General features: G+C 62.0%; 2 protein-coding genes across 8 annotated transcripts in view; one reads left to right on the top strand and one right to left on the bottom strand.

Moving 5' to 3' along the window:
* MARK2 (microtubule affinity regulating kinase 2) overlaps positions 1-13,722 on the top strand; it is a 105,873-nt gene extending 92,151 nt beyond the window's left edge. For 4 of the 7 annotated variants that reach the window (XM_054033898.1, XM_054033900.1, XM_054033902.1 and 1 more), the window contains exons 11-19: positions 510-622; positions 961-1,093; positions 1,882-2,057; positions 2,300-2,397; positions 4,203-4,361; positions 5,565-5,816; positions 7,363-7,389; positions 10,243-10,287; positions 10,621-13,722. In XM_054033898.1, coding sequence (XP_053889873.1) covers positions 510-622; positions 961-1,093; positions 1,882-2,057; positions 2,300-2,397; positions 4,203-4,361; positions 5,565-5,816; positions 7,363-7,389; positions 10,243-10,287; positions 10,621-10,972 — 1,355 coding nt within the window. In that variant the 3' untranslated portion in view covers positions 10,973-13,722. The remainder of the gene's footprint in view (positions 1-509; positions 623-960; positions 1,094-1,881; positions 2,058-2,299; positions 2,398-4,202; positions 4,362-5,564; positions 5,817-7,362; positions 7,390-10,242; positions 10,288-10,620) is intronic. The other 3 variants (XM_054033903.1, XM_054033901.1, XM_054033905.1) reach the window with 3 other exon arrangements.
* Positions 13,723-15,622: 1,900 nt separating this feature from the next.
* On the bottom strand, positions 15,623-26,500 carry RCOR2 (REST corepressor 2). The gene is made up of 12 exons (XM_054034909.1): positions 25,655-26,500; positions 23,288-23,344; positions 22,443-22,523; positions 20,925-20,977; positions 20,323-20,484; positions 18,715-18,839; positions 18,430-18,499; positions 17,903-18,136; positions 17,360-17,437; positions 17,124-17,181; positions 16,702-16,928; positions 15,623-16,373 (listed from the first exon to the last, which is right to left on the bottom strand). Exons 1-12 carry the CDS (start codon positions 25,779-25,781, stop codon positions 16,029-16,031), a joined length of 1,617 nt encoding a protein of 538 aa, XP_053890884.1. The 5' UTR covers positions 25,782-26,500; the 3' UTR covers positions 15,623-16,028.
* Between the last annotated feature and the right edge of the window lie 317 nt (positions 26,501-26,817).

Raw genomic sequence — 26,817 nt, 5'->3', positions numbered from 1 at the left:
TCGTGACTAGAGGGAGCTGAGAATCCAGATGCCTGTGTTCAGCTCTGGGAGTGGAGTGGGGGCTGAGAGCCAGGATTCCTGGGCTCAGTCCCAGCTCTGTCACAGAGGCTGTTCCCCACTGTACCTGTCCCTGACCTGCTCAGTGTCGTCACCCCCCAGTACCTGTTGCTAGGGGGCAGTTGGTGCCAGCAGGTGCTTTGAGCCTTGTCATGGGAAGCACTGAGCTACTCAGTGCCAGCTGGGAGCTAGAACAAGCCAGGCCAAACACCTGGGCCTGCTCCCTCCCCAGCTGCCCATCACCCGGGCACACCTCCCAGATGGGGCACCTTAGTGGGGACCTACGCCGTCAGTCACCCGGTGCTGTGCACAGTTGGACTGGGGCTGTGGGCTACCTCGGCGCCAGGGCACCCCTCTCCCCCTGTGCTCAGCAGTGGATGCCCCCTGTGCCAGGCAGGGTGTGGGGCTGTGTCTAGGGGACTCCTCACCATGGCATGTTTGTTTCTCCACAGAGCTGATGATCTCCATGGGGTACACGCGGGAGGAGATCCAGGAGTCGCTGATAGGGCAGAAGTATAACGAGGTCATGGCCACGTACCTGCTGCTGGGATACAAGAACTCAGAGGTGGGTGCTGTGGGGAGGTGGGCTCCAGTAGCAATCACACGGCTCTGTCAGCTGCTCCCCTGCCATCCCAGCCCTGGGCTCTCTCCTCCACCCCTCAATCTTAACCCACAGCCTCGGACTCTGGTAGGGGCTGTTTTCTAACACCCTTGTGATTCCACAATGATCTTTCTGGGCAGCGACTGGATTGAGCCCCTGAAACTGGCCATCCCAGTGGTGGCAGCCTGTTGCCAATGCAGGCTTTTGGCAGTGAAGGCTGGTGCAGTACCCTATGCCCTGCCCAGCTCCCTGCCATTCCCTGGAGCTCTCTGGAAACCCCAGCCTGTCTCCTGTTCTTCCAGCTGGACAACGACAACATCACGCTGAAGCCGAGGCCTCAGGCCGAGCTGGCCAACAGTAGCGCCCCCTCCCCCTCGCACAAAGTACAACGCAGCGTCTCTGCCAACCCCAAGCAACGGCGCTTCAGCGACCAGGGTAAGTGGCCCCCCAGGCAGCGCCCCACTGGCCACCCTGGAGCCTCTCAGAGCCGGGGCAAACAGGAAAGCTGATGATTATTCTGGCAGTTATCTCTATGGGATAGGTCTAGTGGTTACAGCGGGGAAGGGTGGGAGTCTCCTGGTTTCTATCCCCAGCTCTGCTGTGGACTAGCAATGTGACCCAAGGCAGCCCTTTTGATGGTGAATGGTGCGGCTGATGCTGTGAGCTCTGCTAGTGGGAAGGGCTAGAGAAAGGGGGCCCTGCTCTCGGCCATGGCTGGCAGCGGTTTCCCTCAGATCTGCAGTCTCTCTCCCTGGTCTCCTCCCTCAGGCCATGGTCCCAGGGATCCCAGGGCCGTGTGACAGCACAGCCCCCTTTCAGCAGCAGGGGTCGCCCCTCGGGGGCTGGAATCCATCAGCAAGCAGGAACACCAAGCTGCTCTAGTCTCCTGGCATGGAGATGTCCAGGGCAGCCAGCCTGGCCCCTGTGGTGATGGGGGCGAGCCAGAGCCTAGTGGGGCGGGTAGCAGTGGAAGGGGATGGTTCCCAGCTGTGTAGTGGTGCTGGGTGGGGGCACTGAAGCAGAACTTGAGGCCCCTGGCTGGGTGGTAGTGGCAGGGGGTTGGGGAACAGTACTGAGGTGGGATGGTTCCTGGCCAGCCTGGGTGGTGGTGGGGACATGGGGGACTCTTGGCCCCTGGCTGGCCAGACAGCAGCAGCAGCAGTGGGTGGGGTCCATCTGGTGCTGCCCGTGCTCAGCCCGCAGGCCCGTCACTGTCATTACAGTCCCTGCCATCCCCACCTCCACTTCATACTCCAAGAAGACCCAGAGCAACAACGCGGAGAACAAGCGCCCCGAGGAGGAGCGTGAGGCTGGGCGCAAGGCCAGCAGCACCGTCAAAGTGCCCGCCAGCCCGCTGACTGGGCTCGAGAGGAAGAAGAGCACACCCACCCCATCCACGGTCAGGACTCCTGCATCGTGTTCCTGGCTCTGGGAAGGGAGGGGGGCCTAGTGGGTGTGGGGAGCTGGGAGCCAGGACTCCTGGGTTCTATTCCTGGCTCGATTGCAGACTTGCTCTGTGAAGTTGAGTGAGTCACTTCACCTCTGTGCCTCAGTTTCCCCCTGTGCAGGATGGGCCTGGGATGAGGTGAGGGGCAGCAGGTGTCAGACGCCCCCATTCACTCCATGTCTGTCCCCCCACAGAACAGTGTCCTCTCCACCAGCACCAACCGGAGCCGGAATTCCCCCATGCTGGAGCGGACTGGTTTGGGCCAGAACTCCATACAGAATGGCAAGGACAGGTAGGGATCCCCGGGCAGTCCCGGGTAGGAGGCTAGATGGGGGCCATCCCATCCCTGGGAGCCTTGGAGTGCCACACTGGGAGTCCGCCAGGGCGTCTGTCTCCCATCTCTGCCACGCTGGGGCCTGGGGGCTCGGCAACACCACGATCTTCTCTGCGTGGTGCCCCACTTCAGGGAGCGCGCTGCATCCCAGGGCTGAGGAGGAGTGGAGGGGGCTTCCTGCCTGGGCAACAGGGGCCCTGGCACGGCAACACGGAAGCTGGCAGCTCTCCCCTTCCAATGCCCAAGGGAGCTGACTTGCTGCTCCCTGGGGACTGCTGCTCATTTTGCCACCATCACAGATGTAGCAAGCGTGGGAGGGGCATTTGGCAAGGGGGTCATGCCAGGCCCCCATCCCAGGGTTTGGATCACACCATTCTGCCCTCTGCGCGTTCAGCTGGGAAAGTCCTAGGCCAGTACCCTACCCATTCCCACAGCCTCTGGGCTCTGCGTGCCCGGCTCCGCGTGCCCCTCTCCCTTCCCCGCGCCTGCTGACTGGGCTCTGCATGTCCAGCTCTCCCCTACCCCCAGTGCCAGGGCATTGTGCATCCCACTGTCCCACTCCCCCAGTGCCAGGTGACTGGGCTCTGCGCATCCCGCTGTCCGTCCCCTCCCCCTCCCCCAGTGCCAGGTGACTGGGCTCTGCGCATCCCGCTGTCCGTCCCCTCCCCCTCCCCCAGTGCCAGGTGACTGGGCTCTGTGCATCCCGCTGTCCATCTCCTCCCCCTCCCCCAGTGCCAGGTGACTGGGCTCTGCGCGTCCCCTGTTCCCCTCCAGGGCCAGGTGACTGGGCTCTTGGTGCCCGACTGCTTCTAGACGCCACTGAGCTCAGACTGAGGAGCAGCAAAAGGTTCCCCATCTGGAGCATGGCACCCCCATTCCTTCCCATTGCTGCTGCTCCATCTCCGCTCCCATTCATTGTGCACCCAGCAACCCCCACTGCTGCAGGACCCCAGTTGGGGGAGAGGCTCCGTGCCCACCTGCAGCCCACTGCCCATCTCCTTTATTTTACCCCTCACCTTCATCAGCACCCGCCCCTTGCCCATTCTGCATCTGAGTGTGTGTCCCTCCCCCCCCCCCCCCCCCCCCCCCCCATATACACATATACTGGGCTGTATATTGTATATTTTGCTCCCTGATCTGTCTCTGCCAACATGGGACTGTATCTCTAGGGCAGCACAGGGGGGCTGGGGATTTCTCTTCCTGAGTGGGCTTAGGTCTTCCTGAAAAGTTGTAAGGCTATAAATCGGGGTGCCCCTACCCCCAAATCTCTGTAGGGAATGTGGCAAGGAGGCCATAGCAGGGCTAAGGGACTGAGCTATTGAGGCCTTTCTTTTCTAGAGGGCATCGGCTCCAGTCCAGCCACAGGGCAGGGGACTGACTGGTTCAGGGTGGTGGGGATGGGATCTGGTGCCTTTCCCCTTTAGGGGGCACTGGCTGCACTCAGGCCCCAGGGCAGGAACTGCCAGCTGGCTCATGGGCTGGGGCTTTCCTCTCCACAGAGCAAGTCTCATTCCCTGATCCTGGGGCCAGCTAAGCTTGGCTCTCGGGCTGGTGGCTAGTGGGCCAAATGCAGCTGATGCTACTTGGCCCATGGCTGTGCAAGAGAACAATCCAGCCACCCCTCAGGTCCCAGCACTGTGGAGGAGGGTGGGTGGGAGAGCCCTATAGACCCTGAGAGCAGGTGTAGCTCTGGATACAGCCTCATGTCCCCTCCCCCTCCCCTCCCTTTAAATCTGTGCTTCTCCCCTGCTTTTGTTTCCTAGTTTAACCACTCCGGGGTCCAGGGCTTCCACGGCTTCCGCTTCCGCCGCCGTGGGCTCCGCGCGCCCGCGCCAGCACCAGAAATCCATGTCTGCCTCCGTGCACCCCAACAAGCCCACGCTGCCCCCCACTGAAAATAATTGTGAGGCCCAGAGACCCAGGCAAGTAGGCAGGCAGGGTGCCCCCTAGTGTCTGCTCCTCGCCCACTTCCTGCGCACCCCTCCCTGGGCCACCGGGCCTGCAAGTGAGTGAGCAAGAGGATGCTGGGCCATGGAGGCCCAGCAGATGTGGCAACCCCCATCTTTGTCCATGGTGGGTGGCATCAGGTGATCCCTGCAGCCAGCGCTGCCCAGGGACCCACCCAGCCACTCAGGGAGGGGATGGCTAATCCCATGATCCCCCTGAGGCCAGAACTGGTGGAAGCCTGTGCAGGGCTGGAGTCTCAGCCCTGGGTTAATGTTCCCTCCATATAGCTCCTGCTAGCCACTCCCTAGGGTCCCCCACACACTAGCTCACTGCACCCCAGCTGATCTGTGGGCTCCAGCCACAAGGGGAGTCTGAGGGGTCAGCTGCTGGAGATGACCATCTGCTGCACATCTAGCTGGCAGGGGACGGCCCCCTCTGAAGTCTTGTGGAACCAGAGATGGAGGCCCTGGGACAACTGGCCTCCATGGCACCTCCACTCCTGCATGCGAGAGTGCCCTATCTCCCCTCTGCTCCCGGGCCCTAAGGAGCCGCGCTGCGCAGGGAGGGGCCAGGGTGAGGGGCAGGATCTTGACTGACGTGGCTTTTGTAGCTGCCTGTGCCTACTACACTTAATATTGATACTAAGCGTATGTCAACACAGCAATTAAACACCCGCGGCTGGCCTGTGTCAGCTGACTCAGGCTGCAGGGCTGTAAAACGGCAGCGTAGACGTCCATGCTCAGGTTCCAGAGCCCTGAGAGCCTGAGTCATCTGACACAGGCCAGCCGCGGGTGTTTAGACTGGGTGCTATGTAGACTGGCTGGCTTGGGGTCCAGGGAATGGGATATGGGATCATTCCCCTCCCATGGGAACCAGCTCTGATCTGGCCCAGAGTGGGGGGAACTGGCTTGCCTAGGGGTATGGGGAGTGGGGTACAGGTCCATTCCTTTCCAGGGGGCACCAGGTCTGATCTGGCCCCAGGTTACCCCACCAGCAGTCTCTTGGATCCATCTGGTCCCCAGAGGAGGAGGTGCCCAGTGTCTGGTTGGCACCAGATGGCACCTGTGTCAGGAAGTGAGTGGATGCTGGCAATCAATGCCCCCTGCAGACTGGAAGCCCGGGGGGGTAGGCATGCCTACCAGCACTGCCCCCTGACTGGATCTCTGCCCCCACCACAGCACTGCCCCCCAGAGGGTCCCAGGGGCTTCACCTTCTGCCCACAACATCAGCAGTGCCATCCCAGAACGCACCAACTTCCCACGGGGCATCTCCAGCCGCAGTACCTTCCACGCCGGGCAGCTCCGGCAGGTCCGGGACCAGCAGAACCTCCCCTACAACGTACCACCTGCCTCACCCTCTGGGAACAGCCAGGGACGCCGGGGTGCCTCTGGCAGCATCTTCAGCAAGTTCACCTCCAAGTTTGTGCGCAGGTGAGAACGGGGGGGCCTGCGTGTGTCTGTGTCATGCAGAGGGGGGAGGAAGGTGTTTTGCTGCGGTTGGCTCACCTGCTCCTAGAATACCTGCATCCCCAGGCCAGGGAAAGGCACCGAGCATCCTAGGCTGGCAGGCAGCAGTGAGCCCCCTGCGCAGCCCTGGCAAGGGCACTTGAGAGCAAGCTGTGTACTGTATTGTGCTGTGCCAGGCACTGGGCTTGGCACCCCTGGGCTCCCAGCTGGCTCATCGCCCTTCTGCGCTGTTGTCTGCTGCTGTCTGTGTTGTGCAGCTCTGATCTGGCTTAGGCTGCCCTCGGCATCTGTGTAAAGTCCTGTATCGCAAAACCACCATGTGCCCATGGCAGGGGGCTCCAGGGTGGAGGGGCACTGCAGAGCTGTTTGGGGGGGCAGGGCTGGGATAATGGGGGTTGCTGGTTGGAGTTGAGGGGCACTTGCAGAGCTGTGGGAGGAGCCCTGGGCTGAGACAGCAGGGGGGTGTGAATCAGGTTTGAGGGGCACCAGCAGAACTGGAGGGTAGGGCAAAAAGCAGGGGGTACAGAAGTGGGAAAGCCTTTACTGGCAGTGGGCATAAAGTGGGGGCACGTTGCCAGTACAAGGGGGCACTTTGAATAGATGCCGAGTGAAGGGAAGAAATGTCTCTAGGGCCAGCAGCTGGGCGAGCTGCCCCTGAGCACAGGACCACGCTGGAGATTGGGCTGGGATGGCCCAGGGCCTGTTGGTGCAGGGGAGTGTCTTCTAACCCCTGCCCCAGGGCTGCCAGGCTCCCCAGAACCCACAGGGCAGCTGTAAGGCTGCTGCTGGGGTCAATGGAGACCACAAAGACTGGGGGCTTGTGAACTGCCTGGAGTTGGTATGTTCTAGTGGGTTAGAGCGTGGGGGAGGGGACTGGGAGCCAGGACTCTGAGGTTCTATTCCCAGCTCGGGGAGAGGAAGAGGTGGCGTCTTGGGTGACTCTCTGCTGTGTCTGTGTGGCAGATTCCCCCCTGTGAAATGGGGCTGATTTCTGGGGGGAATTTGGTCAAGTGCTCTGAGCTTCACATCTGGGCAGGCCTGTCCTCAAGCCCAGCCTCTACCCTGATCCCTTCTGCTGTCGCTCGCTGGGGTGAAGGTTGGCTGCTTCCAGGAACCCGGGAGAGGAGCCATGGGTCCCCAGACACCAACATTCCCCTTCGTGGTGGCAGCTCCCCCGCTCCTTCTGCTTAGGCACTAACCCCCACTCCACCCAGCACAAGCTGCTTGCTTCTGTTCCCTGCTCTGGGAGGGAAGTGGGGTCCAGTGGGTTGGGGGGGCGGGGCTGGGGGTCAGGACTCCTGGATTCTACTCACAGCTCTGGGGGGAGGGGAACCTAGTGGTTAGGTATGGCTGAAAGTCTTGTGCCATGGGTGGGTGTGTAGGGGTGGTGCTGCCCTGCCCTGTGGTGTGGCACCATCTCATCCTCATGGTTCTCCTTTCCCCATGGGCCGGGGTCTCGCAGTGATGCACCCAACGTTCTCCCTTCTCTTCTCTGTTTGTGTTTTTGTAGAAATGTGTCTTTCAGGTTTGCCAGAAGGTAGGCGTCTCTCCGGATTTGTCCTGTCCGTCCCGTACTAACCCCGTCCCACCCCGTCTGCTGGGGGTCTGGGCTGGTGCCCTGACAGCAGCTTAAAGGGACAATGGGCTTATCTCCCCGCCTGGCATCGCCCCCTCTTGCCTAGTGAGCTGGCTAGAATCCCCTCCCCTGAGGGCAGCCTGCTCAGGAGGGGTCACCACTGTGGGCATGCGCCCCTACACCTGGCTCTGAGTCTTCCAATTCCCCCTGCATTCATGGGACTGGGGGAAGAGTCCCTGCTATCTCAGTCATAGCCTACCATGGGTGGCAGGGTGGCATGGCACGGGGCCTGATAGGCTGCACTGTCCTTTTAAGGGGGCCCTGCCTCTCCCTGGTGAGCAGTGCTGGAGCTCTGATCTCTAACCGGACGCAGACTAACCCTCTCCCCGTGCATGTGGCACTAGGAGCGGGGCTTCGTGGGGTGCTCGCCAAGCCTGCTAACCTGCTGGGAATATGCTCTAGGGGGGCTGCCAGGGTCCCCCAGGGCTGCTTCAAGGGGCGCTTGGCTGCTCTTGAAGCCGCACCCCCTCCATGCTTCATTCTCAGATCCGCAGGGTTGGCAGGGTCCCCCCTACTGCAGCTGGCAAACATGGCCAGGCTCTTCACCAGCCAAGCCACCCGCCTGTGGCCTGGGCTGTCACCATTCCCCATGAGGAGAGCCTGGCGTGGGGCCTCCGCCTTGGCCCCACAAGGGAACGAGCTCCTCCCCCCCTCACGGTGGTCGCTCCCATGAGAAAATAGAAAGGATAGGCCCTGGGGACAGCATCAGACCAGTGGGCAGAGCAAAGGGAGCTAGGAGTCAGGACTCCTGGCAGAGCTCTGGGGGCAGGGCTGGAATAGCAGGGAGCTGTGGGTCAGGATTGGGGGGCAGAGCTGGGGCAGTGGATGTGGGGGGGGGGCTGTGGGTCAGGATGGAAGGGCACAAGCAAACTGGGGCAGTGGGTGGCTCAGGATGAAGGGGCCCAGGCAGGACTGGGGCAGAGCCCTGGACTCTAGCTTCTCTTGGCCCTGAGAGTATGAGGAGGAGGCGGCTGCGCTGTGCTGCATGGCTCCCTGCATGACTCTGCACCCGTAACCACCCTGTAACCAGCAAAGGGAGCCAGCCAGGCAGTGCGGGCTGTGCCAAGCGGATGGGCTTCAGGCTGCTGTGCTGGGGCGAGAGTTGGGATTTGGCCGTGGATTTACGTTCTGTCTGCCCCCGCCACTCCTGTGCCCCCTTCTGTGCCATTTCCTCGCTAGCTGTCAGAGCTGGGATCAGGGCCCTGGCACTGTTTGTGCCCTAGGCTGGGTGTCGTCCTAGGGATCCCTCCCCCAAGGAGAAGCAGAAGATGGCTGAGGCAGGGATTAGGTGGCTGCTCTGACCCCTGGCCCTGGCCATGCGGGGACGCCCATCCCCTGGGACTTGTGCTGCTGTCAGCTGGGCCGTGGTGCCCTGGGTGAGAGTGGGCATGAGGCAGTGTGGGCTGGGGGCCCTCCTCAGGGGAAGCAAGGGCGGAAGGGTGGGGCAGTGGTGAAATGGGGAGCAGTGCTGGTGCCCCTAGTGGGGCAGGGTGGCTGGTGCAAGGCAGGACTCGGGCTGCCTTAGCAGGGCTTGGCACAGATCAGGGTTCCGGGGTTCTGCTTCCTGCATGCAGGGTGGGAGTTCAATGGAAAGTGGGGGGGGGTTCCCCCAACCCAGTCCCCCTTCACCACCACCCCCCCCCGCCTGGCTGCTGGCTGGAGCCTGCCCCTCTCCCTGCTCCTGGGAGGCTGTGTCCTTGGCCCAGGGGCTGTGCAGCAGGTGGGCTCGGAGGACAGTGATCAGCAGCATCATGTGACAGAGGGGGGCACCCCAAAAGGCCACAGAGAAGGGGGTCTCTAGTCAGCTCTCCTCCAAGCACATCTGGGGGGAAAGGAGTGGGGGGGTTGGTAGTGTCCTGGCTCTGAGCTGGTTCTGCCCCTTCATTACTGGGAACAGCAGGTGCCAAACCTGTCCCTGCCCCCGAATCTGCTTCTGAATGGACTCTGGCTCCGGGGGACGAGGGGGCCTAGTGGGTTAGAGCAGGAGGTGTTGGGAGCCAGGACTCCTGGGTTCTATCCCCAGCTCCAGGAGGGGTTGAGGGGCTGAAAGCTGGGATTCCTGGGTTCTGTCCCTAGCTCCAGCAGGAGCATGTGGGGAGCTGGGAGCCAGGATTCCTGGGTTCTATCCTCCTGGGCTCTGTTCTCAGGTCCATAACTCACTGTGCCGTTCTCAAACTGGCCTGATCTCTGCAGTGCAGGGGGTGGGCGCTGCCAGTGAATGCCTGGTACTCATGCCAGCCTGGCCCAGTCCCTGCCTGGGGACAGGAGGTGAGCACTGCTGCCAAGTGGCAGCTTGTCCTGGGGCTGCTGAATACAACACGCTGCTCCAGGCTTACCCCCAGCATGTCCTGAGCTCCTTTCTTCCCTGAGGGGAGAGGAGGCAATGGCATTCGGAGTCCTACCCTGTCCGTTCCGGCTTCTCCTGCCTCTTGGGTCTCCTTTGTGCCCTAGTGTTGGGAGTCCTCCTAGTGCAGCAGGGCTCCCAGCAACCCTTTCTCCACAGCACCCTTTCCCAGCATGCACTGCTCCCGCTCCACCAAGCGTGAGGCTGCTGAAGCAGGGCATGCAAGGAGCTGTCTCGTGCCAATGCCCAGGCTGAGGCAGGGGACTCCCCTCCTGTCCCCCTGCAATTGAGGGGACTGCCCCCGGGGGTGGGGCCATCAGCATTTTCATTCCCCAGTTGTGGGGTGCGGCCGTCAGCGTTCTCGCTCCCCGTCCCCCTCCAAACTAAACTCTCCCACTCTGTTTTTTGAGGAACCCGCATGAGCCAGAGAGCAAAGACCGAGTGGAGACCCTCAGGTGAGAACGGAGCTGCCTCCCTGCTCCCTGGGGCCCCCCAGCCATGGGATCTGGAGTGGGCAACCCGGGGAGGGGGGCACAGCTCAGCCTCATTTTGCCTGACTGGTTCTCATTGTGGGGAACCCTGGCTTGGGGCTCCCTCTCTTCTAGGGTCCCCGGCTGGCTGGGGGCTCTCTGGGGGCCCCTGGCTGGAGTGCACCCTCTGTCTCAGCCCTTGCTCCTGTCTGTCCATCTGTCCTTAATGCCGACTCTGTCTCCTCCAGCTGTCAGGTTGGGGGCTGGGCAGTTGGGGTGGGGTGCCCCCACCGCACTGACGCTGTCTCCCCCTTGCAGACCTCACATGGTGGGTGGGGACAAGGAGCGGGATGAGAACCGGGAGGCCAAGCCTCGCTCGCTGCGCTTCACCTGGAGCATGAAGACGACGAGCTCCATGGAGCCCAACGAGATGATGAAGGAGATCCGCAAGGTGCTGGACGCCAACAGCTGCCAATGCGAGCTGCAGGAGAAGTACATGCTGCTGTGCATGCACGGGGCGCCCGGCCACGACTCCTTTGTGCAGTGGGAGATGGAGGTGTGCAAGCTGCCGCGGCTGTCACTCAATGGCGTGCGCTTCAAACGGATAACGGGCACCTCCATGGCCTTCAAGAACATTGCCTCTAAGGTGGCCAACGAGCTCAAGCTTTAACCAGCCCCCTGCTGCGCTGCACCCCACGTGCCCTGGGCTGGGACGAGGCGATCCTGAGCTGCAGGATCTCCCCATGGCGGTGTGCCAGGGGGCACTGAGACACAGACCCTCCTCCCTCGAGCTGTGTGCCCGGGAGGGGCATTGGAGACGTTCCTGCCCACCTTGCAAGGACCCACAGCCGTGCACCAGGACAGGGGGTGCAGAAACATGCCTCCTCTCCCCCACTGCTGTGCCGAGATGCCCCCTGGCCGTGCATCAGGGGAGGGGGGCACAGCTGCCTCCCGTGCAGACATGCGCCCCCCACAGTGCATGGGGAGGCCCAGAGCTGCACACTTCTCCCCTCGCAGGATTGTAATTAATTGGAGAAATGTTTATTTTTTGATACCCCGGTGGGGGCGGCAGCAGAGACGGTGGCAGGGGGAGGGCTGGGGGGCAACATTGCCCCCTGCTGCCGCCAGCATGCGGGCTCCAGCAAATCGTGGTACTGCCCCTCAGACGCCTGCCATGCTGGCCGGGAGCTCTTACCAAAAAAAGTGGTTCAAAAGCCAGAGAAGTCTGGCCCCCTTTCCCACAATGCCTTTCACCCCTCACCTCTCCCCCTTTCCCACAATGCCTTTCACCCAGCCCCGCTGCAGGTGCCAACTTGCCCTTTCCCCTGGGGCAGGTTGCTTGGGGCTGGACCTGCTGTGCTGGGCACTGAGGGCAGCTCCCACAGGCTGGGGCAGCAGCAGGGAGCTGGGAAAGCCAGGCCCCACCTTCCTGCGGGTGCCCCCAATGGGCATTAATATGGGGGTGGGGTTGTTGGCAGCCTCCCCCCCAGCCAGCTGTAGCACATGGGCTCCCAGGCTGAGCCCCTGCCCTGAGTGGGGATGATCAGGCCCAGCCGGACAAGCCCCTCCCCAGCTCTGCTCCCGATGGGGGGGCAATGCGGGAGGGGGAGGGGTGCTGTGGTTGGGCTGTGAGCTCCACCTCCTCTGGCCTGGAGCACTTGGTTGATGGGCTCCCTCCCCCAGCTGCACCCCGTCCCCCCCGTCACCCTCGGTCTGGCAGTAGCTCCCCCAGCTGGGCCATGTCCGAGATCCGAGGGGGGTGGGAGGGAATCTGTGCAGGGACTGGCTGGGATGGAGGGAGGGGGCCTCTTGGCAGCAGCCTCCTCTCCCTTGCTTGGATGGAGGGTGCAGATGGATGTGTTCCTCTCCCCCCCCCCCCGTGCATCTCACAAGAGGGGGTGGTTCATACCGAATCTCCCCGGTCCCAGGGTGACTTCCCCTAGGACAGGTGTGGGGGTGTCAGGCTGGAGGGGTCCGAGGCCTCTGCCCCGGGGGCTCTGCCCTGAGCTGAGCCCCTGTCTTAGACACAATAAAGAGAATGTTTTTAACCTGCACTGCAGCTTTGGTGTTCTTCCCCCCAGCTCTAGGGCTGGCTCACCCCCTGGTCCCCCCCGGCCTGCATTGGGCACAGCTGGACCCCAGGGGGCAGTGGAGGGGCTGTTGGGTGTCAGGGGGCTCTCAGCGAGGGCCCTTCTCTGGATCTGCCCCCAGCTATTGTTCAGCTTCCGCCTCTGCCCACCAGGGCTGCTGCTGTGCCCTCTGCCCCATGTGGGGCGGGGCAGGGTCTCCCTGGGACTGGCTGCATGGACCCCCCCACATAGTCTGGTCCCTAGCAGCAGTGGGCATCACTGGGGGCCTACCCTGAGCAGTGGAAGGGGCCTAGTGTTCTGGGGTGGGGGAGTCAGGACTCCTGGGTTCTATCTAGCAAGTCCCGCTCCAGCGTGGAGGTAGTGCCATCTTCCCCCAGCCCGTGTGCTTGGCCCTGGTCCCTGTGCCAGGGTGAGGAGTTGTGGGAGCCACAGAGTGTTCCTTGCAGGGGCCCCCTGTCAGTGGGGGGCTGTGTTTGGAAATGCCAAATGATTCCCTGCTGTCCTGGGAACAGGGGCTCCTCCCACTCTCCAGCCATTGGTTCTTGGCTCTGGCTTTCCCTCGGCGGGACTAGGGGGAGGGACCTTGCCCACATGGCTGAGGTCCTGATTGAGCCCGGAGCTGCTCCAGTTTGCTGGTTAGGCATTGTAGGGGGGGGGGGGGGGGAGGCACTGCCTTGGTGTGTGGGGGGGCACAGGTACTTGAAGCCAAGGATAGGCAGGGGGAAGGCAGCAGTTGTGTGGTGCTGGGGGGGAGAGGGTCTAATCCCCCTTCCGATCACAGCTGGCCCTGGCTCAGCAGGGACCCCTCAGCCAGTGTTTCAGGGCCTACACTGGCTACAGGATTTCCCCTGCTTCCCACCCCCACCCCCTGCACTGGCTGCACTAACATTCTTCCCCCTCCTCGCCACCAGGCTTCTCCATGCATCATAGCCACACTTGTGATGCTAAATAATGTACTTTCCTGCCCCTGGGGGCTGCCCCTCCCCTCTTCTCCCCCTCTCCCCACCAGCCTGTATATATCTGTACTGATACCTCGGTTTTGTGAGTGGTTTTTTTCGTTTTGTTTTGTTTTGTTTTATTCTGATCAGAAAATGCCTTTTTTTTTTTTTTTAAATAAAAAAAAAAAAAAACACAAATCTGCTCTGGCCCCGCCGCTGTCCCCTGCTGGGGGGTCAAGGAATGGGCTCTATGCTGCCCCCTTCTTGGGGAGGGAGGGGGGGCCCTGCCACTGGCCCATCCTGGAGGGCTTTGGCCCCGCTGGGGCCCTGGAGCAGAGCTGCGATTCGATGTAGTTTTCCAGGTTCTAGATTAAAACTTTCCAGAAAGAGCCGCTGCGGCCTCCTGTTTTGTATTCCTCTTGCTCCCACTCCCCCCCGTGTTCCTCCTTCAGTTCCTGGTGGCCCTCCCCAGCCCCAAAGGAGCTGCACAACTGGGGCTCTCTGGGCACTACCCCAGAGGCAACTGCAGTGCCTGTATAAACAGTCCCCCCTCTCCCAGCACGGGGGGAGGTGGTTTGGCCAGAGCTTGGACTGGAAGGTGCTGTAGAAATCATGTTTTTAGGGGGAGTCTTGGCTCCCCTTGTGGCCATTCTGGGTTCATCAGCCTGGCTCTGTGCTCTGCAGCCAGGGTGGGGCCTGGAGTTTGCTCAGCCAAACACATATTGGGTTGGGCCCTAGCGCTGCCCCTCCTCCAGGCATCCTTGCAGTCAGCAGTACAGGTGCAGGAGCCTCGGCCCACCCCAGGGGAGGCCCCCAGTTGGATGCTCCTAGAGCCTCAAGCCTCACTGTCTGTGTCGTGTCACTGGCAGGGCCCCTGTCCCAGGCACCCAGGCTCGAGGGGCTGATTGTACAGGCCCATCCCAGCTCCAGGAATCCAGGGCAACAGATTCCAGCCCAGCAGCTCCAGGGGCGTTGGCCCCCTGGACTGTCCCCACCAAAGTGAATGCACCTTTCTCAGCCCCAACTGCTGGTGGGTTCCCGTCCTGCCCTTGGCCCCGCCGGCCTGGCTGCTGCAAGGGACACGCTAATGCCCCAGCCCCATGGCAAGATGGCTGAGGCAGTAGCTCGAATTGGACCAGCTCTGGGGGTGGGGGGAGCCAGCCAAGCGTTTTGAGTTCCAGCCAGGAAGAGCAGAGCTTGTCCCTGCCTCCAGCAGAAGCTGATTCAGTAACAGCTGTTACCTCACCTGCCTCGTCTCTGGTAGTCTGGGCCCTGCTGCATCCAGCCGGGAGGGGGCAGACCCAGCCTGCCCAGGGCCCAGAGGAGCTGGCTGCTGTTCCCAGCTTTGCCTAAGCTTGGGGTTAAATCCTTGCTGGGGCGGCCCTGTCACTCTCTGCCTTGGCCGGGCTTCGGGGGGGGGGGGGGGGGGGGACACGATGACGACAACATTGGCATTGGGGGAAGTGTCCCAGCTGAGTTGTGGGCTCAGCCCACCTAGAGCCCAAGAGCCTGGTGTGCCCATTGGCCAAGCACAGGCCCTTCCTGCCCCAGGCAATGGGGGGTGGGAGGCTCCAGGGAGTGCACGGCCCCTCTGCAGTGCAGGAAGAGGGGCAGCTGATGTTTGGGGGAATGGGGGGCAGGAGGGTGGCAGAGGGAAATGGAGGGGTGGGGGCAGCACATGGATGGGCTCAGGACACATCTAGTAAAATACTTTTATTCAAAATGCAACATGAATGTAACCCCCTTCTCCCCCCCCCCCATAGCTCCTACCTCCCCCTACCCCACCCCTGGGGCTGCAGCTACAAGCCCTGCCTACAAATGCCCCATTGCCCAGACCCCCCTCCCCCAGCAAAGCAGCATGCACCCAGCATGGGGGGGGTCTCCATGGCTGCGCAGGTGCCTACTGAGCTGCTGTCCTCTAGATGGGGGAGGGGGATGCCCAACCCCCTCCCCCAGCTCTGTGCTTCTTCCAAGGCCTCTTCCATGCTGCTCCCACCAACTCTCCTGCAAGTGCCTCACCCAGTGTTAGCGCTGGTTACTCTTACCTGGACCCTGGCACTCAGGTCCCCCCTGGGAGCCAGTGCTGCCCCCCAAGGTGAGGGAGCTGTGCCCCATTTGGGGGGGGGCTTTTGTGCTACTCCTGCCCCTCAACACCCCCCCCCCCCCCAGCAACTGCTCTGCCAGCCAGGGGCTAGTGTCAGCTCTCCTCCCCCACCCGCCCCCAGTGCCAGGAGAACATTCCTGCGCCCCTCCCCCCAGGAGGTGATACATCCCACAGCTCATTGAGCCACAGATAGGAGCCCCACCCCCCATCCCCTGCCCAGGCTCCTAGGGGTGAGGAGGGGTCCCTGCCCCACACTGGGCATGGCTCACCAGCAGGGGGCATGCCACTCCATAGACCTGATCCCTCTACAAGTAAAGACCCCTCCCCTCCCCCCCCACTACCCCAGGCTCCCCACAGCTGGCATTGGTACCCACTCTCCTGCCTGGATTTCGCTTAGAGCCCAAATGGACCACGCTGGGGGGGCCGGGTTCAACCAATGCAAGTCCTTCAGTCTCTCCCCTCCCCTGGGGAGGGGGGGTCCTAGAGACACCCCCAGTGTGTCACTATGGGGTAGATGGAGCCCCTGACCCCTTAACCAAGCAGGATCCAGGCCACTAAGGAAGCAGGGGGCTTCAGCTGGCCTCCCCCCGCACCTCAGAGGGAGCTGGAGGAGGACGGAGGAGGGGGCTCCAGGGCCACGCCCACCAGCGAGGAGGGGTGCTGGGGCCCCCGCCCATGGTGGCGGGAGGCAGCAGGTCGGATGAGTGGTGGGGGTGGTTGGTTGGGCGACAGTCTGGGCTGCAGGAAGCGTCCCTGCTGGAGGGGGGGTGGCTGGCGGTGCAGCGTGGGCGCTGTGGGCAGCGTGGGCCGCAGCAAGGGGGGAGGTTGCGACAACGTGGTGGGCGGCAGCCGGGGGGAGGCAGAGGGCGGAGCCGCTGCAGTGGATGCTGGGGGCTGCGGCTGCTGCTGGGCAGAGCGGGACACAGCTGTGATCTGCACCTGCAAGGAGAGAACAGAGTGAGTGGGGAGCCGTGCAGGGCGCCCGGGGCTGGCAGGGCAGGGGGCCGCGGGTCGGACTGAGGGGCCTTGGCTGAGCGTGCGGGGAGCCCGGGGCTGGCAGGGCAGGAGGTCGTGGGTCGGACTGGGGGGCCTTGGCTGAGCGTGCGGGGGGCCCGGGCCCATCAGTCAGACCGAGGGAAGTGGCAGAGCCGGGGGCTGTGTGTGGCGAATGGATGGCTGGGGGCTACTGGTTGGACTGAGGGGCACCAGCTGGCCTGGGATTGGAGGGGTCTGTGGGTACAGGTCAGGGGTCTCACCCCTCCCTCACCTCATCGTCCTCCTCGCTGCTGGCCAGTGAGACGCTGGAACTCTTGGTGTCATGGGGGGGGGAGCGGCCCCTTGGGGAGCCCCCCTGCTCAGCCTCCCACTCCTGCAGCACCTCCTCCAGGTTGAAGCGGCGCCGGTAGCTGACGAAGAAGGTTTTCACCTGGGCCAGCGTCTTGTTGCCGATCACACCAGCCACGGCCTGGAAATCCTTCCCGTACCTGCGGATGGCTGGGGAGAGGGAAGGGGATCAGCTACTCAGGGGAGGCAGGGTCCCTGCATGCAGGGAGGGAGTCCAGGGGCAGCTACATCCCCAGGCTGGCGTCACTTACATACCCACGGGGCAGCCATGATGGGAGGGGCGCCTACCCACCCCGGCACTCCCTCCCTGGAGCCCCACCCCCACCTCCCCCGACCCCAGCTCACCCTGCACAGCCAGCAGCTGCTCGTCCGTTGTCCAGCGCGAGTTGAACTTGCCGTTCCCCTGGCGGGAGAGTGGAGAGCATCAGGCTGGGATTCAGACCTGCCCTTCCCTCACCCTCCCACGGGGCAGGTCCTCTCCCCAACCCTTGTGCCTCATGGGAGCTGGGCCCAGCACCTCACCTCCCCCAACGGCCTGGTTCCTTCTCCCCCTACATGGAGGTCAGTGCCCCTCATCTCACCTCAGGGGGCCGCAGCTTGTCGATCCCACCCTCCAGGGCCTGCTTCATGCTGCTGTTGATCTGCTTGATGCACTGGACCTGAGGGGAGGGGAGAAAAGGGGACTGTCAGTGAGAGCTGGGGGCTCAGGGGTTACCTGGCGCTAGAGGGAGACGAGCTGTGAGTCGAGGTGGCGCAGCGCCAGGGTGCCCATGTCAGGGCTGGGGGTTTGACAGGGGTGATGGGGGGTCGGGGTTACCTGGCGCTTGAGGGAGACGAGCTGTGAGTCGAGGTGGCGCAGCACCAGGGTGCCCATGTCAGGGCTGGGGGTTTGACAGGGGTGATGGGGGGTCGGGGTTACCTGGCGCTTGAGGGAGACGAGCTGTGAGTCGAGGTGGCGCAGCGCCAGGGTGCCCATGTCAGGGCTGGGGGTTTGACAGGGGTGATGGGGGGTCGGGGTTACCTGGCGCTTGAGGGAGACGAGCTGTGAGTCGAGGTGGCGCAGCGCCAGGGTGCCCATGTCAGGGCTGGGGGTTTGATGGGGTGATGGGGGGGGTTGGGGTTACCTGGCGCTTGAGGGAGACGAGCTGTGAGTCGAGGTGGCGCAGCGCCAGGGTGCCCACGTCAGGGCTGGCCGAGATGCCAGCGATGTCATCCTGGCTCAGGTACATGCCCTTGGGGGGGCGCCGGCGTGAGCGCAGTGGGTGGTGCCGATACTGCGACAGCTGCGCCTCCTTCCTCACAGGCCCTGAGCCCGATCCTGGGCCCGGCCGGCTGTTCGGCAGCTTCTGGTAGCTCGGCTGGGCAGGGAATGGAGCTGATCTGAGTACAGCGCCCCCTAGGGACTCCTGCTGCAACACAGTGCCATGGACTGGCTCCTCCCACAACACCCCCTACAGCACAGCACCCCCCTCACCATCCCATGGCACAGTGCCCCCTACTGGCCCCATGCTGATCCCTGGAGCATATTGCCCTCTAATGATCCACTGCAGCCCAGGGTCCCTCTCCCACCCTCAGCACAGAGCCCAAGCGAGTGAGGATGTGCCCTCTCCCACCCACCTGCCTGTGAGCCAACCCACCCCCAACCCCTCACCTCCTTCTTGGGGTCCATGGCATCAAACTCCCCCTCGCTGGCTGCCCGTCCCTCCTCCATCTCGTCGTTACTGGGGGGAGCATGGCATGGGTTAGAGGGGATGGTACCAAGAACCCCAGGCTGCCCCCCAACCGGACCCCCCAGCCCCTGCCCTCCACCTCACCACAAACCCCCTGTCCCCACTGTCTGCCCTCCACCCCTTCCGTGGCCATCTAGCCTGCCCCCCTTCCTCATCCAGAACCCCCCACCCTGCCCATGCCTGTACCTCCCCCCCACACACCTCACCTGTCATCCCTCTCCTTCTTGCTGAGCAGCCGGCGGGCCTGTCGGTCCATGACACTCGTGCGGCTCCTTGTCTTCTTCCAGGAGTAGTAATATTTCACCAGGCTGGGGATCAGCTTGTCGGGGAGCTGGGGACAGATAGGGGATGGGGTCAGATGCCTGGAGGGAGCGGGGGGTTGAAGTGCTTGGCAGAGGGTGGCGGGGGGGAATATAATATCTGGGAATGGAGTGGTGAGGTGCGTGGGGAGATTGAATGGTGCAGGGAGGGATGGGATGACAAGGAATGGGAGGGAGCGTGAGGAGATGCCTGTTGAGGGGAGAGACTCAAGGGAGGGATGGGATGCTGGGTGGGGAAGAATGGAGGGAGGGATGGGATGCCAGGGGAGGAGATGCTGTGGGGGAGAGATGGGGCAAGGGATGGGATGCTGAGGGGATGATGGGGAGAGGAGATGCTCGTGGGGAGGGGGGGATTGGAGGGAGAGATGGGAATGCGGGGGGGCAGGGGGAGGGAGAGATGGGGCAAGAGATGGGATGCCAGGGGTATGAGGGGCAGAGATGGGATGTGGGGGGGAAGGGGTGGGAGGAGATGGAGGGAGAGATTGGAGGGAGGGATGGGATGCAGTGGGCGAGGGTGGGAAGAGATGCTGGGGGGGAGAGATGGGGCAAGGGATGCCGGGGGGATGAGGGAGAGAGGAGATGCTGGGGGGGGAAGAGATTGGAGTGACAGATGGGATATGGGGTGGGGCAGGGGTGGGAGGAGATGCAGGGGGAGGGAGAGATGGGATGCGGGGGTGGGGGGGGGGAGGAGATGCCTGCATGGGGAAAAAGTAGGAGGGGGAGAGGAGGGAGAGGCCTGCCTGGATCCCCATGAGAAGGAAGGTGGGTCCCTAGCTATGGAGGGTTCACAAAGTCCGCACCCCCATGCCAGGCCCCTACGGGGTAAGGTGACACCATCACACAGGGTAGGGGGTTGGCATATATCACATATGTTGGCCTCAGGGGGAGATGGGGACATCATGGCATATACCATCTGCTGGGGGGGGTGCAGTCATTAGCACATACCACCTGCTGCCTGCAGGGGGAGAGACAGTGGCAAATGCCATTTGGTCACTGTGGAGGAAAGCAAGGGTGCCATATACTATCTATTAGCTGCTACAGGGGGAGGGGGTCACATACCATCCACTGGCTATGGGAGTAGAGGGTGGCACAAGCTATCTTTGCTAGCTGCCAGGTGGCGGTTGGTGGCATGTACCATCTTTGCTGGCTTCTGGGTGGGGGTGCATGGAACATACTATGTGGTGGCTGGGGGGGGGAATTGTAGCATATGCCAATTATGTTGACCACAGGAGGGATGGCAGGTACCATCTGCTGGCAGGGGGGAGCAGGCATGTCAGGTGCCATCTGCTGGTTTGTGCGGGTGGGGGCGGCAGGTACCATTTGCTGGCGGGGAGACAGGGTGGCAGGTGCCATGTGCCAACTGCAAGGAGATTGTAGGTAGCGTGTGCTGGTTGTATGGGGGAGAAGAGTGAAGTGGAATGTACCATCTGCTTGTTTGCAAGGGATGAGTTGCAAGCACCATCTGCTGGCTGAGGGGGCGTGATAGGCACGTACCATCTGCTGGATGCGCGCGAAGCTCTTGCCATGGAAGCTGAACGCCTGCTCGAATAGCACCTTGTCCTCCACCGTCCACTCGTCTGGAAAGGGCGTGAAGTTGGCCAGGTCAGCCAGAGACTTCTCCACGTCATGCTTGTGCCACAGCAGCATCCCCAGGGCCTGGGGCGATATGGGGGGTGAGAGGGGCAGCAGCATCCGCAGGGTGGGGAGGGGACGATGAGATGGGGATGAGGGGGATCCCCAGGATGGAATGAGGGAGATGAGCTAGGGTGAGGGATTGGGGTGTCCGGGGGTATGGTAGGGGAGATGTGTCCCTGGGAATGGGGAAGATGGTGAGACAGGGCGGGAGGGGTCAGCGTCCCCAGGGCAATGGAGGGTGGGTGAGATGGGGCACAGGGTTCAGTATCCCAAGGACGGGGTAGCATTCCGGGGTGTGTGTGTTGGAGGGGCCAGGTCAGGCATCCTGGGGCATGGTGAGGTAAGATGGGGTAGTATCCCTGGGACCTGTGGGACACAAGAATCAAAAGGGCCAAACTCTGTGGGATCTATCCCTACACGGCTGCCCCATGCAGTGTGCAGGGTGTGGGGATTGCCCCTACCTGCTCAATGTTGTAGCCGTGCTTGTCCTTGGCCATTGCAATGTATTTGTCCACTGATGGGGGGAGAGAAGAGACAAGACAAGTCATCAGGACAACTTCTTCCTGCTGGACCCTCCCCTCCCCCACAACTCCCACCACCCAAGGTATCACATCTACTGTGCAGATGGGCCTGAGACAGCACAGCACATGCATGGCAGGGAGTGTCTGATGTTAGGTGGGGGTTGGTGTGATACTGATTGTGTATGTGCAGGGAGGGGAAATGTCTAACACTGGGTTTGTGTGTGGGAGGGATCTGATACCGGGTCATGGGGGGGAGGGGGTGTGCATGTGGGGACATGCCTGACGAGGGGGTGTGCATGCACGGAGGGTATGTCTGATGCGGGGGCATGCATGTTGCGGCGGGGTGTCTGATACACAGGGGTGTGCACGCAGGGAGCATGTCTGATGTGGGGTTATGCATGCGGGGCGGACCTGTGATACACGAGGGGCGCACGCAGGGTGGCATCTCTGATACACGCGGGGTATGCATGCAAGGGGGGTATCTGATGCTGTGGGGCTGGATGTTTGTCTTTCTGTGTTGGGGTGTGAGACCCATCCAGCCCCCATGCCCCGTCTCACCCAAGGGTTGTGTGGGAGTGATAGGCTAGGCATTCTGTCTAAGCCCACAATCCCCCTGCACCCTGCAGGGCGAGAAGTTGATCCCCAGCCTGGAACCTCCCCTCTCCGTTTCTCTGATCCCAACCCTGCCCTGCAGGATGGGGAAGCAATGTCCTGGGCAGTGAATATGTCTAGAAGGAGGGGGGCAAGCCATGGCCATCTCCCCCAGGTCCTCCATGGCCATCTCCCCCAGGTCCTAAACCCCACCAGAGCAAGAGCTGAAGGGTTAGAAATGACTCATCTAGAGTATCTGTGGGGGTAAGCAGAGGGGAGGAGCAGCATGTGGGGGCCAGAGGAGGAGTAAGGGGGCAGTATGTTGGGAAGGGCAGAGGGGATTGCTAGGCCAAGGAAAGGGGGAGAGAGATTTGCTGGCCATGGAAAGGGGGGCGGCACACTGGGCTTGGGGGGAGGGGTTTGCTGGGGACAGTAGTGCACTGGGCTAGGGAAGGCATGCTGGGCTTGGGGACAAAGGGGATTGCTGGGTGGGGGAGGGTGGAGCACTCTGGGCTGTGGAGGTTGCTGGGTGGGCCTGGGGGGGACAGAGGTTGGGGAGGGGAGGAGGTAGCATGCTGGGCTGGCAAACAAGGGGGCTATGGGAGATGGGAGAGATGGGCAGTACACTGGGCCAGGGGAAAGAGGCAGTGAGCTGGGCTTGGTCAGGGAGGAAGAGAGGGTCATGTGTTGAGCTGGATTGGGGCATTGATTGGCAGGGGAGGGGAGGTTTCTGGGCCAGGGGAGGGGGAGTAGTTGCTGGGCTGGTGCCTTGCCCAGACAGGGAAGCGGGCGAGGGAACAGCCCCAGCCAGCAGGTGCCCTGGCTGTGGTGCCCATGTGCTAATGATAAGGGCTAGGGGCTGCTCACATTTGGCATCTGACACGCAGTGGTTGGGCGACCAGACCAGCATCCCCTTCAGCTCCTTGTTGCTGTAGCGAGCGGGGCTTTCTGCATCAGACAGACAGGAGACAAAGGGTCAGCACGGAGCTCCCAGCACCAGACACTCCTGGGCCCCACCCATCACACAGCCCCCAAGCCCCTGCTCTGCTCTAGGACTCACTCCACAAAATGAAGAGGGCAGCAGGGACCAAGACCCCACAGCTCTGCCAGTGCCCTTCAATCCTGACCCGCAGCCCCCTGCTATGATGGCCCTGGGCTCCGCCCACCACACAGCTCTGATGATGCCCCTCAACCCCAACCCACAGCCCCAATGAGAGAAAAGCAATTGTACTGAGCCCCCCAGCAGCCCAGCTGGCAGCGGAGGCAGCTGTGGCCCTATGCCAGGAAAAGCTTCTTACTGTGCCAATGCACAAGTGAGGGGAGGAGAGACTATGGGCACAATCAGGCCCAGAGTATGTTGCTCTGCTCCTGGTAATGGGGGAGGTGGGGCGTTGGCAGGGGCAGGCACCATGCAGGGAGGAAGCGAGTACACTTTTCCCCTCTGCTCCTCCGCCCTTTTGAACCTTAACAAAGCCCAGCACCCCCATTCAATCCCACCCAGGCACTGTCTTGGGGGAGGAGGCTCCCACAGCATGTGAGGGGGGAGGCTGCCTGCAGACAGACCAACTACCCCCTCCTCTCTCTGCTCCCCCCATCAAGCCCGCACTGTACAGCCATTGGTCCTGGGTGACTGGAGTAAGGATTTCTAAGGAGCGGTGCCTCCTGCTGTCTCTGCCCCTCCCCAGGAATCCGGACGGCATCAGTACCCTTACCTGGCTTGCACTCAGGGATCACAGCTTGGTAATCAGCCCCCACCCGAATCATGCTGTCTACAAGGGAAGGAGAAGGGCAGGTGTGAGGGAGCAGCTGCAGTTGAAGGAGAGAACCCAGAAGTTAGGCCCCAACCCCTAGCTGCCCTCCCCTAAGGGAGGGAAGTCTTGGACCTTCCTGTGAGCTCCAAGCTTGCACAGAACAGGACTGAGATGTGACACGGGTTGGTTGGGAGGACCCACAAGGTGCTGCAGGAAGTGATGGCTCAGTAGGGGGTGCTCTCCCCTGCAGTCAGTGCTGATCCCAGTGCAGCACTAGAGGGTGCTCTGCTGCAGGGAACTGGGCAGGGGGTTCAGTAGGGGGTGCTCTCCCCTGCAGTCAGTGCTGACCCCAATGCCCCAGTTAAGCACTAGGGGGCGCTGTGCTGCAGGAAGTGAGATGGGGCTCAGTAGGGGGCTCTCCCCTCAGAGTCAGTGCTGGCCCTAATGCAGTATTAATTCCTAGCTCTGGTAAATACCATTCTTCTTAAATACTCTGTCAAACAACTACAGCTTCTCCTTCACTTCCCAACCTAGGTGTAGCTTTGTTTAGCTGTTAATCAGCCCAGACAGCCCTCCCCAGAGGTGGCTGCATCCCAGCACCAGACCAGGGATCCCTGTATATAAACATCCCCCCCCCCACCCCAGGCAGCTGCATATCAGAGTTGGACAAGCAATTTAGCTCTAGACGCACTGGTTCACCAGGGGGGACCTACACTATCCCATTCCCCTCTCTACTTCCCACCCACCCCTGGCTCCCTTTCCCAGGAAGCCTGACTTGTCACAGCTGCAGCCTGATCTGGAAGCATTTAGCCAGCGCCTGCCAAGGAGCTGCCCTGCTTTCACTTTCCGGAACGGGGCCCAAGAAACACACGCGAGGGAGGGGAAGGTGGGGAGAGGACGTGGGGAGGGAGGAGGTCTGCTCCTAGGCGGATCCCACACCCACAGGGACGATAGAGTGGGAAGGGCCCCCAGCTGTTGATGGGTACCACCCAGGTAGCTGCCCCCTTCCTGCACACAATATAACCCCCCCCCTCCAGGATGCAACCCCCCCCCCGGCAGGGGGTGGTGGCTGCCTGCGGCGCAGCTGTGACAGGCGCTCTCGCTGGGGAGGAGGGGGTGTCTTTGGCAGAATTTCCCAGTATCTTGACCAGCTGGGGGCGGTGGGACGCCACCCCCTGCACACTTGGGGGAAGAACATGAGAGGTCTCGGAGGTGAGGCCCCCGTGTCCTTAGTGATGGGCTAACAGGGCTGGCAAGGGAGGGTGTCCAAACAGCAGACTACCACTCCACCCTGTTGACCCCCCCCCACCCCATACTCCGGGGTTGCCTGTGCCTCCCCAGAGCCAGCAGCAAAGGGGCGTAACTGTCCCCCCACACACATTCCCCAAACGGATTCCACATGGCCGGTGGGAGGAATCGGCCGCTCTAATCTCCTTGGATCCCCCCAGCACATCCCTTGCTGGCGCTGGTGTGCGGCGGGGGGAGGGGGGCTAACAAAGCCGGCTGACGCTGGGAGGCAGCAGGCACACACGAGGGCGCCAGGGGACAATGGGGTCGAAGCTGTTAGCAAAAGCAACCTTCCAGTGATGCCCCGGCTCTTTGTTCAGCCGGGAGCGTCCCTTTGCTCACCCTGGGGCTAAGTTTGGGAAGGGGTTGGCTCCCAACCCCCTAGTGTTGTTCTGTCCTTCCTCCTCCTACCCCCTCCTCCGCCGCCCGCTCCAAGGATCGGGCCCCAGCAGGGATTGCAGGAAAATTAATATTCCAGCATTGTTGTATTCTACACTGTGTTTTAGTCCCGGGCCGCCCCGGCTAACCCCAGAAGCCATTGGGGTCACCACGTCTCCCCGTTGGACGCCAGGTGAGGAGGGGATCCCGCGACGCCGTAGAAAGTGGGGTTAATTCAAGTCACTAGGGAGATAGCATCTTCCCTCCCCGCGCACCTCCTGGTTCTGGGGGAACCGGGCCACTCGCTGTCACTTCCCCAGACCCGGGAAGTTGTCGCCAGCTCCCTATCTCTGACCCTTAGGGCCTCGCTCTCCAGCAGAGTTTTTCTCCTCCAGGAGGAGGTGCGGTCTGCAAGCGTGGCGTGACCCTCCTGTCCACACGCGTGGCGTATCACGACACCCCCCCCCAGACCGCACGCATGGCGTGAGCCCCCCTAAGTCCACACTCGTGGCGTGTCACGAGCCCCCCAGTCCACATGCGTGTCGCAAGTGAATCATTCTCGGCTCCCGTTCCGGGACACGCACGCGTGATCCGTGTGTGGAGTGGACCGTAGCTGGCTCCCTGCCCCTTGCACAATAGCTGTGCCCCCAGTCTGGCACTTACCGTGCGAATGCTCTTCTTCGCTGCTCTCATCCTCCGAGGTCTGATGATTGCCATTGGTGGCCGATTTCGCCCGGCTCCTCGACAGGATCCCGGAGGCCGGGCCGGATTTTTCCATCACGGAAGGCATTGCCCCCCCAGCTCCCTCTGCTTTGCGGCCCCCTCCACCACAGGAATCCCCCACTTTAGCCCTGGTTCAGGGTGGAGGACACGCGCGCGCTGGTCGTTGGCGACTTGAAACAATCCAAAATTAAAACAGCGAGGGGGCGAAACTTACAACCTCAGAAAAATCCATGGGGGGCGGATCCCAGGATGGAGGGATCCCCAAAATTCCCTGCAAAGGGGGAAGATTTCAGGGTTTCTTTTCCCAGATTGAAATCTTTCCTCCCATTCAAAAGTTTCCCAAACTCCCCTGAAATGAGGGGGGGACTTTCCAACAAACCCCTTTGCTCCCAACACCTGAGATTCCAGATACTTCACCCCCCCCGCAAAAAATAACCTACCAAATGCAAAAAACGGGGGAGGGAGTTGGGTTAAAAATGAGGGATTTCCCCCCAACTCTCCCCTGGGGACGATCTGACCCCAGTTTCCTTCTATGGCTTCTTTCTTCCTCCAAAGATGTAGCAACTTGTGCACAAAAATAAAAGTGACCTCCAGGAGTAGGGGGTGGAAATGGGGGGGTCCTGATTCCAGGGGCTGGGGATGCTGCAAGAAGAGGGGGGTTGACTCAGTGTGTGTGGTGGAGGGGGGAACCCTGGTGGAAAGTTGCGTGGGCAGGAGGCTTTACAGGAGCTCCTGTGCCTGCCTCCGTCTCTCCTCACACACACACACAATGAGAGTCAGACTGGAGCTTCCTCGGTCGGCTCCTGCTGCTTGCTGCTGCTGGGGAAAAGTAGTTCCAGCTCCCCTGGCCTCAGCACCTCCCAGCTGAACCCCTCCGCCTGGATGCACATCTGGCCAGAGGGGGGCAGGCAGGGGCAAGAGGCAGGCGGAAGGAGGGGAGGAGAGAGTTGATCCCAGATGTGTATGTAAGGAGGGGAATATACTGAATGAGAGGAGCTGCTGGGTGGGTCTTTATGTTGTCTTTTAAAATGCCCCTCTCCCTGCAGAAGGGATGAAAGGGAGAGAATGAGAGAAATGGAGGGCTGTTAAAAGACAGAGACACC

The sequence above is a fragment of the Malaclemys terrapin genome, chromosome 7, assembly GCF_027887155.1.
Source record: "Malaclemys terrapin pileata isolate rMalTer1 chromosome 7, rMalTer1.hap1, whole genome shotgun sequence".
Lineage (NCBI taxonomy): Eukaryota > Metazoa > Chordata > Testudines > Emydidae > Malaclemys > Malaclemys terrapin.
The sequence above is the reverse complement of the archived record's forward strand: the minus strand, read 5'-3'. Positions and strand labels throughout refer to the sequence as shown.